Source organism: Arabidopsis thaliana, chromosome 4, assembly GCF_000001735.4.
Source record: "Arabidopsis thaliana chromosome 4, partial sequence".
NCBI classification, from domain to species: domain Eukaryota; kingdom Viridiplantae; phylum Streptophyta; class Magnoliopsida; order Brassicales; family Brassicaceae; genus Arabidopsis; species Arabidopsis thaliana.
The window spans coordinates 5,773,234-5,783,532 of NC_003075.7; the positions used below are offsets into that span (position 1 = coordinate 5,773,234).

At 34.6% G+C, this 10,299-nt stretch overlaps 3 protein-coding genes, 1 long non-coding RNA gene and 1 other non-coding gene across 8 annotated transcripts; 2 read left to right on the forward strand and 3 right to left on the reverse strand.

The window, feature by feature from the left end:
- The first annotated feature begins 1,976 nt into the window (after positions 1-1,976).
- On the forward strand, positions 1,977-4,248 carry GRF1 (general regulatory factor 1). 2 transcript variants are annotated; one of them, NM_001160744.1, is made up of 5 exons: positions 1,977-2,645; positions 2,723-2,845; positions 2,937-3,053; positions 3,139-3,205; positions 3,767-4,248. In NM_001160744.1, the coding sequence occupies exons 1-5, from the start codon at positions 2,154-2,156 to the stop codon at positions 3,922-3,924; spliced, it is 957 nt and encodes a 318-aa protein (NP_001154216.1). In that variant the 5' UTR covers positions 1,977-2,153; the 3' UTR covers positions 3,925-4,248. The 2 variants fall into 2 exon arrangements, with proteins under 2 accessions (NP_001154216.1, NP_567344.1); NM_116969.3 differs by lacking the exon at positions 3,139-3,205 and having other exon boundaries at positions 3,853-4,248.
- AT4G05685 lies at positions 3,032-3,873 on the reverse strand. Its single transcript, NR_141892.1, has 2 exons — positions 3,557-3,873; positions 3,032-3,411 (listed from the first exon to the last, which is right to left on the reverse strand). It is a non-coding gene; the product is annotated as an other RNA (long non-coding RNA).
- TL29 (ascorbate peroxidase 4) lies at positions 4,164-6,339 on the reverse strand (the record flags this gene model as incomplete). 3 transcript variants are annotated; one of them, NM_116970.3, is made up of 10 exons in its annotated part: positions 6,010-6,229; positions 5,829-5,930; positions 5,592-5,679; positions 5,410-5,510; positions 5,300-5,340; positions 5,094-5,224; positions 4,894-5,000; positions 4,678-4,815; positions 4,465-4,599; positions 4,164-4,379 (listed from the first exon to the last, which is right to left on the reverse strand). In NM_116970.3, exons 1-10 carry the CDS (start codon positions 6,103-6,105, stop codon positions 4,269-4,271), a joined length of 1,050 nt encoding a protein of 349 aa, NP_192640.1. In that variant the 5' UTR covers positions 6,106-6,229. The 3 variants fall into 3 exon arrangements, with proteins under 3 accessions (NP_192640.1, NP_001329836.1, NP_001329837.1); NM_001340607.1 differs by having other exon boundaries at positions 4,269-4,379; positions 6,010-6,339; NM_001340606.1 differs by having other exon boundaries at positions 4,269-4,379; positions 5,829-6,313.
- Positions 5,658-5,851, forward strand: AT4G05690. The gene has a single exon (NR_141893.1).
- A 738-nt stretch (positions 6,340-7,077) lies between the features above and the next one.
- AT4G09012 (Mitochondrial ribosomal protein L27) lies at positions 7,078-10,231 on the reverse strand. The gene is made up of 3 exons (NM_001340608.1): positions 9,994-10,231; positions 8,809-8,963; positions 7,078-7,859 (listed from the first exon to the last, which is right to left on the reverse strand). Exons 1-3 carry the CDS (start codon positions 10,203-10,205, stop codon positions 7,852-7,854), a joined length of 375 nt encoding a protein of 124 aa, NP_001319886.1. The 5' UTR covers positions 10,206-10,231; the 3' UTR covers positions 7,078-7,851.
- Positions 10,232-10,299: the final 68 nt, after the last annotated feature.

Here is a 10,299-nt window from a genome sequence, read left to right on the forward strand (position 1 = left end):
ATATCTAGTGCAAACATATTTAGTAGGAGTATCATAAAAAATCTCAAACATTATAAATAATACTTAAAAATTCCTTATGATACCATATGAGTATCACCCATATACATGCTATTATTGTGGGTAAAAATAGATAGTTTTGCGCAAGACCTATTAAATTATGAATATTTTGATTATTTGTTCCATAATTATTAAAATTTGAACATTTTTGTTGTTAGCGCAAGATTCAATCCTTGCTTTGGGGAAAAATTAAAGCTATACGTAATTTCACTGATCGTTTTTGGAAAGAAACATGGAAATTAAAAGGTGAGCTTTTTTTTTAGTTGCTGCTTCTCTATTGATGAGTTCCTAGCGTTATGTGGAATCTAGAAACTTTGTGATTTTGTTTATAATCTATGCTTACTCTTTTCTCATGTTTACGCTTCTAGATGATAAACAACGAACACGTTGGAATAAGTCCTACAACATCTTGTTTGGGATGGAGCCAGGAAGTTCTGAGATGAATCTATCTTATATGCCCAACTACAAAGGACTTTGTTGATTTCATGTTTGAAAAGCAAAAGCCTATCCAATTCTTCACTCCAACGGTTAATTTTAACCACATTCGCGGTTCTACTATATATCCTTAATGAAATGTAGATTCTAGGACCTTAAAATTGTTTTTCCTCTGTGGCAGAGAACTTTTTCTACATCGATGCCCATGAAAGTCTCTTGACTTCTTGCCTCCTACTATTTTATGCATCCTAAAGCGAATCTCGATAAGGTTGTAATCTCTATTATATCCATCCTAAACACCGTTTGTGTATTCTCCATGTGTTTGATTCCTTTTGAATGTTTTGGTTCCTAGCTGAAACTCCAATATGAGGGGTTAGAGCATTAGTTATTCAACCTAAAACTCCATTATCTCTGACTCAAAGACCTATCATTGTCTTTAGTGTGACTCCAAATTATGAGGCTTTCTCTCTACCTTGCAAGATCAAACTTGAAAGAAATCTTGATAAAATCCTAACTTCAGGAAAATTGTGTATATACATATGTCGTTTAATCGATACTCTACATGTTTGCTTGTTTAACAACGATATGTGTGTACGTTTTGTGCATACTATTTTCAGCAAATAGTTTTTTTCATAGAGAAATTAAATTTTAGTAAATACACGAATATTATAATTATGATCTCACAAAAAAGAAAAAAAAAACCGAGATCTTCAAATAAATATAAAACTTACTTACATAGACATGCAAAGCCTTCTTGACATGCAAATGGATGTTGTCCATGTTCCTAATAGAGGGGATGAAACCAATCCACAAAATTTATTTTTACTAAAGTGATGAGGACTTATAGCCTTAGAAATATAGTAATTATGAGTATCCAAAACAGAACAGTTGGTCTTCTTAAATAAAAAAAATAAAAAAAATAATTAGATGTTTATAATAATATCTTATTATAACAGTTGGTCCTCTTAATTTTTTTTTAAAAAGAGATAATTAAATGTTTATAATAATATTTGTAAATTAACGATGTCGGCTCACTAGATTTACGATGATTGACGTATTTGTTTGTAAATTTTATGAAATTACGTTCATTAAATTAAATATTTAAATACTAAAGATTAACAGCTAAAGAAATCTTAATGAAATATTGCCATCTTTGGGTTTTAAATTTTCTATTTTTCATATTTCATATCGGATATCCGATTAAAAATGAAATCAGTAAGTATACCAAAATACAAGCGTTATATTTATTGGGCCTATTCGGGCCATTCAATAATTAATTCACCCACGCGCAAATGAGTTAATCCGTAAAATAGGCTTTAAAGCCCATTCAATAAACCCGTTTCGCAGGAAAAAAGCCCATTAAATAAGTAATTTCCAGAAATACCCTTTTCCAATCATTGAAAATTCAAACTTGACCTAAAAAGTATCTGAAAAGCCAGCGCCTTTTTTCGTTACGAATCCGTGTTTTTGCCAGCTTTCAATCCAACGGCTCTCCTTTCTTCTCACAATCCGTAATCATCGCTCCCCACTCATTCATTATAAACAAAAACAAAAATCCACGGAGCCGATAAAAAAAAAAAAAAACTCTCTCAGATCTGAGAATCATTTCTTCTTCTTCTTCCTCACTTTGTTCATCATCTTCTTCTCCGATCTAAACAACAATGGCGACACCAGGAGCTTCCTCAGCAAGAGATGAATTCGTATACATGGCGAAACTCGCCGAACAAGCAGAGCGTTACGAAGAAATGGTTGAATTCATGGAGAAAGTCGCGAAAGCTGTTGACAAAGACGAACTCACCGTCGAAGAACGTAATCTCCTCTCCGTCGCTTACAAAAACGTCATCGGAGCTCGTCGTGCTTCGTGGAGAATCATTTCATCGATCGAACAAAAGGAGGAGTCTCGCGGTAACGATGACCACGTTTCGTTGATCCGTGACTACAGAAGCAAAATCGAAACGGAACTTTCTGATATCTGTGACGGAATCCTTAAGCTTCTCGATACGATTCTCGTTCCCGCTGCTGCTTCTGGAGATTCGAAGGTGTTTTATCTGAAGATGAAAGGTGATTATCATAGGTACTTGGCTGAGTTCAAATCTGGTCAAGAGAGGAAAGATGCTGCTGAACATACTCTTACTGCTTACAAAGCTGCTCAGGTTTTTGATCTCTTTCTCCGATCTGTGATTTGATTTTTGTGTGATTTAGGTTTTTGAAATTTTGGTTTGTTGTGTAGGATATTGCTAATTCTGAATTGGCTCCAACGCATCCGATTCGTCTTGGTCTTGCGTTGAACTTCTCTGTGTTTTACTATGAGATTCTCAATTCTCCAGATCGTGCTTGTAATCTCGCTAAGCAGGTTTGGATCTCATCTGAGGGATGTTTTATATGATTATGTATTGTTGGTTTATGTGTGTGTTTGATGAGTTTTTGTTTATGGATTTATTTAGGCGTTTGATGAAGCAATTGCTGAATTGGATACTCTTGGTGAAGAGTCATACAAGGACAGTACTTTGATTATGCAGCTTCTTCGTGATAACCTCACTCTCTGGACTTCTGATATGCAGGTATTATATATTGGCTCCTGTATGATTGATTTTGTTGCTTGAATTGTGAAACAATGAGCCTAATTAAGTCATTGACAAAAGTTAGATTTGGATATCAAGTTTATTTGATGCATTCTTCTGGTCTAATTCTGATTTTGGTGATTGTCAACTGTGTTAGTAATCTTGCTAGGTATTATATTTTGGCCTTATAAGCTTGTTTTTGTTGCTTGATGAACGAATAACGTTTTTGTTTCTTGATCTCTGAAACTTTTAGCCTATAATTAAACCATTAAGAAAGACTTGATTTGTAATAAAACAGTTTAGTTTACATTTGGATGCATTCTGCTGGCTCTGATTCTGATTTTAGTGATTGTCAAATGTATTTAAGCCTGTTTTGTTGCTTGATTTCTGAAACCATGAGCCTTGTTAAGCCATTGCGGAAGTCTAGATATGGAAAACAAACAGTTTAGTTTACATTTTGATGCATTCTCTTGGTCATATTCTGATTTTAGTGATTGTCAAATGTGTTTAATCCTGTTTTGTTGCTTAATTTATGAAATCATAAGCCTTGTTAAGCCATTGAGGAAGACACGAATTGAATATCAAGTGGTTTAGTTTACATTTTGATGCATTCCTCCTTATGCCTTGCTTAAGCCTGTTTGTGATTTCTGAAACCATGAGCAAGATATATGCCATTGAGGGAGACTAGATTTGGAAATCAAGTTGTTGCTTAGTTTACATTTTGATACATTCCTCAATCCTTCTTTCTTGTGGTCTGATTCTGATTATGATGATCTTGTCAAATGTTTTTTTCAATCAGGACGATGTTGCTGATGACATCAAAGAAGCAGCACCAGCAGCAGCAAAACCCGCTGACGAGCAACAATCCTAAGTCGTCTTACCGCAACTTTGTTGTCATTTCAGTATCTAAAACCTCTCCATTAATATGTTTTTCTCTTGGAGGTGTTTCTCTGTTGGTTTCTTATTTCCTTTTATCCCCAAGCTCTCTAAGGCAGTCTAATTCTTGTCCTTTTTTGCTGCTTTTCTCAACCGTGGATACGAAAACTCGATTCCTATTATTTTTCGTTTATCTGTTTCCATTTTATCGTGATTTGACTCCTATCTTCTGTGTCTTTGTTTGTAATGGATTCAACTTCTCTTTTTGTTTCAATGTCAAGAAAAATCTTTGGTTTATTTCGAAGTTTCCTCTCATGTTATACATATAGTGTACATAGCTTATAGCTTGAGTTTGCTCAGATTGATCCGTTCGACGGGATATGTATATGCCTCGAAGTTGATTTGCTGTCCTAAGCAACTTAGCTTTGTGAATGCAGTTATGAGATCAACCTACAAACATATTCATAAACCAAAACATGAGCTTGAGTTTGAGGTAGATGAATATATGATTAAGGCAAATCGAGTGAAAACGAACCTCGTAATCAGTCTGAGATACGGTTTCACGGCTTCTTTGATACTTCTGAACCCATGGAGCAACTTGAGGGTCAGTAGCTAAGAGCTGTTCTGTTGCAGCTTGATCAGGACCCAAGAATGCAGACATTACAGCTAGCTACAAATTCCTCATACAGGTTAGTTACTTCGAGTGATCCTAGTAGATAATTCTCTGTTTAAACCGAAAATCATGTACCTGACGAGGACCCAATCCAACAGCAATGAACTTATCTTTCATCTCTTGCACAGTTGCTTTCCCCCATTGTGGGACTCTGCCTTCTGGATCAGCCTCTGTTGCATCACTCCTTCCAAAATTTCTATCAAACAATCCCCACTAACAGATTCACAACGGTTCAGTATCGATTTGAACAAAACGCCGCGACTCAAAAGCGAATACGATAGCATTGTTTACCTGACCAGCTGAACCATATGCTGTGTAAAGTAAGTTCCCCTTCTCTTCATTTCCACCACATTTTCGGATAGCCGATGCTAAATATGTAAACTTGACCGCTGATTGTCCTACAGAAACCAACCCAAGAAAGATTTCAGTTATCCACAAATACAATAATGCTACTCTTCATGAACAAGTTTTGGTATATACTATAACATTACCTGCTAATTGAATGATATCTGCATATGAAATAGGACCTCCCTTCGAGATAGAGTCAATCTCCTTCTTCACTTCCTCTATCAAACTCAACCCATCAGAAAGTCCCTCATTCTCTGCTCTACTTAGCTCAGAGCTTCACAAAAAGAAAAGAATGCATTAGACATCATCTAAAGATTACTCTTATAATGTTCTTACATCATATAACTACCTGAACCGTATGGATCCATTGGCTCCCCCGGATTTAGTAGCCTAGACAAAAAGCTAGTATCATTAAAGGGTCACCAGAGAGATGGACAAGAGCATTATATGAAGCCTGACCTTATCATAAGTCATAGCATCATTGAGAGCTAGTTTGAGTAAGGAAGGTACAAGCTCCGGTTTAGCCTTAATGGTGGTTGAAAGCAAAATCTTGATCTTTGCTGCATAATATAAAAGTGAAACCTTTAGTGCCAATAACAACCTAATGGTACCACACTAGTGTTCTTGTTTCAGATACTCACATTGAAACTCGGATCGTTGTCTACGTTGATTCAAGTCAGCAGCTTTTGCATCACCCACATTGTTAATGAAACCGTTGCCTATTAATTCCTAACAAGAGAGATCATCACTGCCAAGAACTCATCAAATGTGACATAGAGAGGACAACTTCAAGAAGATGTAGCCACAGACTATACATTACAATATCTCATTTGTACCAATGTGTATGTAATTTTTGATCGAGTCAAGTGTTAAGGTACCATTCCGACTGCAGTGCCGGCGAGTTTGAGAACATCACGGCGGTGGAAAGCTAAACTTTCACCGGAAACTTGAGGTTCAATCTTGGAACATCGTATAACAGCCTGATCAGAAGAAGAATTGTTAGCAGAAGAAATGTAAAATGGGTTAGAAGTAAAGAATGTAACAATGGTTGAAACTCACAGAGCGATGAGAAGAAGAAGAGAGTGTAGTGAGATGTTGATGATTGGTTGTGTTGGTGAAGGAAGGAACAGTGGAGAGGAAGGACACTCCTCCCATTTCTGGTTTGTGATGAGACAGAGAAGAGAGAAGAAAGGAGAAAGAGTTGTCTGAAGAAAATGGAGAGTGTGTTTTGGTTTTGTGAAGGATACACTTTTGTGGATTCTCTGTTATCCAAATCTCCCAATCATATGGGTCCATTTGGTTTCATCATATAACTCCTTTTTTTTTTTTCAATAAGAGTTTTTTAAAAGGTCAAAGATTTTTTTTGTGGTTAAAAATCCCAAAAAAAACTCATACTAATTTTTATTTGCAAGTTTAATACCCAATATTTTTGAATTGGTATAAAAATAAATTATCTAATTATTTACTGTCATAAAATACCTCATATATTAATTATTGTTAGAATTAACCTACGGCTTAACGGACGTTAACGGAACTATTTAACGGGGTTAAATTTGAATCTCATACTTTTTAATCTATATATACAATTCGGTGTTACTAACTTATCGAATGCCACTAATCCCAGTAAAACACCCAATCCAACTTCAGAGATTCTCATTTTTTCCCTTGTCCTTCTCACTCTCAGCTCCTCCCTAGAGCTATGACGGCAGGCGGCATAGACGATGATTCTTGGTGGCTAGACAAAGCTGGGAACTAACGCGATCACATTATAAGGCACATGTTACTTGCGGGGAGTATCATCTACGTCGGCTAGAATTAGAGAAACGGGAGAAAAAAAACATGAATTTTGTGCGGGTTTCATTCTACCAATAATAAATATATGAGGTATTTTATGACCATAAATATTAGATGAAGTATTTTTGATTCCAATCCAAAAATATTGGGTATTAAACTTGCAAATAAAAATTAGTATGAGTATTTTTTGGGGTTTTTGAGGATTTTTATTCATTGTCCCGCTTTAATTTACCGTTTTACCTGTTGGTTACAATAGAAACGGTACACACATTCAGTAGCAGTTACCAAACAGGGAATTGAGAAGTGGAGAAATATTGAAATCTAAGATTCATTGGATTCAATTCAAAGTTTTTATTTTATTAACTCAATCTCGAAATAACTTGCTAGGAGTTGTTGAGTAACAAAAGATATCTAAGGATGATAGAATAACACAGTCCTTAACTTTAAGCTAATGAAGACTTCAAAGTTAAAAACATGTTTCTTCTAACTTCGTCACTTGGAAGCTTCAGTTGACTCGTTTGTTTTGTTGACGTCTAAAGGGCACTGAGATACATATGGTTTCAGCTATAAAATACAAATGTTCCATCAGCAAAGCTAGATCACACAACAAAGCTTGCGTTATACATTAAGCTAGCATTCTATTTCAGGTTCCTAACACAAAACTTAAGACCGGAAAAAAAATCGTCAGGATCACACATGCTTAAGGAGCTTTGAATAGTAAGACATGTAAACGGTTTAAAAAGGGAATTTGTTCTAATGTTCAATTAGGATGCAAGTTACATACTCGGCTATCTATATAGAGGAATCAAAGGAAAGGAACAGAAGAATTTAGGGTGGCATGCAAAACACAACAAGGTTAATGCAAGAAGTAAGCATTCCATTTCAGGTTCCTAACACAACCTAAAACGAATAAGATCATCAGGATCACAAACCTAAGGAGCTTCAAACCATTACAAGTTTACGACTTGTAAAAAGATATCCGAAGGAATTCACTATTGTTTTGTTCTCATGTTCAATATCGAGGAATCAAAGAAAAGTAACAGAAGAGTTTAGGGTAGAATAAAAACCTTAAAGCCAGTCAAATCAGGGACTACGTAGTTTGGCAATTTATCTGGCTGCACAACATATCCTCATGCAAACCATTGTCACAAATTTAGAGAAAAAGTAAAAGAAAGAACGGAAAAATGCAAATACTTTATGATATACATCTACAACAATGCTATGATGACCAATTTGCCAAAATTCAGTTCAAATTCTTAGCTTTCCTCTTAAAGAATCAGGTCTCTTAAAGTCATGTAAATTGCTTCCTTATTACATATATCTAACTTCCAAACAATTTGGCATTATCTAGTTACTAATTCCATCACTAAGAACAACATTCAATCATCAACCACTAAACAAGAGTTCATAAAAACAGCTTAAATCTCAACTGCAGCATGAGAAAGGCAACAAATTTTTCCAATGAAATGCGTCAAGCATTTCACGTTTTTACGATCACTTAGCCAAATTTGGAGTTCAAGTTCTTAGCTTTCCACCTAAAATATCAAACTTTGAAAATAGCTCTCCTTAGATTGCCTATATTTAAAACTCAAACAACTTTGCATCATCATCATCATCATCATCAAAAAAAACTTTTCATCATCAATTACTAAACAAACTATATGGAAACAACTTAATCTCAATAGCAGCATAAAAAGGGTAACAAGTTGTTCCAAATTCAAGTCAAACGAATGAAATGCGTAAAGTATTACGCATCATTAGGTTCAATTTGCTAAATGTGAGTTCAAGTTCTTAGCTTTCTCTACTTCTTAGATTTCATATATCAAAATTCAAACAACATTGCGTCATCATCATCAACAAACAACTTTTAATCATCAATTACTAAACAAGTATACATAGGAAACAACTTAAATGACCAAAATAGAGTTCAAGTCCTTAGCTTTTTCTACTTGTTAGATTCCACATATCAAAATTCAAACAACATTGCATCAAGAAACAACTTTTTTTCAATCATTGATTACTAAATAAGTGTTGATGAAAACAGATTGGATTGAAAAATGAAACCTTTACGAGTGTGGAAACCAGGAGGTTTACAGTTTTTTCCCTTGTAAAAGTCTCTGGGAGCTCGTTTGGGAGAGAGAATATCAAGCGAAGAAGCTCTCTTTCTTCGGAATGTTCTTCCAATCCCGAATAACAACCCTAATGTCATCTTCCAAAATCTATCAAATCTGGTAAACAAAATATGTTGTAGAATCGATAAAAATGGAAACTTTCGAATGTATCAAATGTTGAAGAAGAAATGTCAGAGATTTGTAGAAGAAAGGTCAGAGAAAGGGTTTAGGGGTTCTTTTAGGTGAAAAGGCCCAAAACTAAATAAAGCCCATTTTCATACATTCACTTATTTGTTTATAATTCTCCAAATTACCTTTAAGGGGATGTATTCAAATTAGAATTTAAAGTGATTTGAGTTTTCTTGAGTTTTAAATGATTTAATTGATCTTAGGGAAGTTTATATGATTTTTGTAAAATCCATTCAAATCTCACTTTAAACCATGGGATTTGGATTTCTGTATTTTTAACTAAAGAAATCCTCTCAAATTCTCCAAAATAATTAAAATTCAAATCCACAAATTGTTTTCAATAACAGTAAATTTTCAGGTGGATTTTGAAATCATTAGTTCAATAACACTGAATTTCATGAGTTTTTTAAAATTCATGTTTGAATAACATATGATTTATAAATTCTACAAAAGTCTCTTAAAATTTCACTTGCAATACACCTCAGATTTTACGATCACTTGTGATTTCAGATATGCTTTAGAAATGTGAATTCTAGTATGCTTAGACTTGCTCAAATATGCTTAGATCTGCTTAGGTTTTACTTGTTGTGAACTTGTAAATTATACTTTAGTTTCATCGGAATTGTTGTGTACTCGTAAATTTAATTTTAAATTATGTTTTAAAAATGTGAACTCTAATATTTTCTCATGTTGATTTTATATATGCTTAGATCTGCTTAGACTCGAGTAGTATATACCAAATTGTGATTTGCTTAGACTTGCTTAATTTATAAATTGTGATTTCACTCCTACAATATTTTTTTTTTGTCGGTACAAAGAAGGTAGTTGAACAAACTTGTTCTCAAAACAAAAGTAGTTTCCAGAAAGGCTAGTATAGTTTCAGAAAGACTTATGCTCAAAACATAAGTCAAGTACTATTACAAACGTCTAGTTTCCGATACGAACTAACTCTGTGAGAATCTCTGCAGTTGATGGCATAAGAAGAGGGTCTACAGAGGTCATCAAAATTCCTTTGACAGCGTACACCTTTTGATCCATTTTGAACACACATTGGACCACTTTGCCATACCCTCCACGACCTAGGCTACCTTCCTCTATAAAATCGTCATGATACCTTGAAGGCGGTGGACGAATAGACTTTGTTGAAGCGAGTCCAACCATCCAAGATAAAAGGGATTAGGCTTTGCCGACTCGAACCTGAACACAAAAATACTCGAATATTTTAATCGAAAATCTAAATTTTACCCGAACCCCA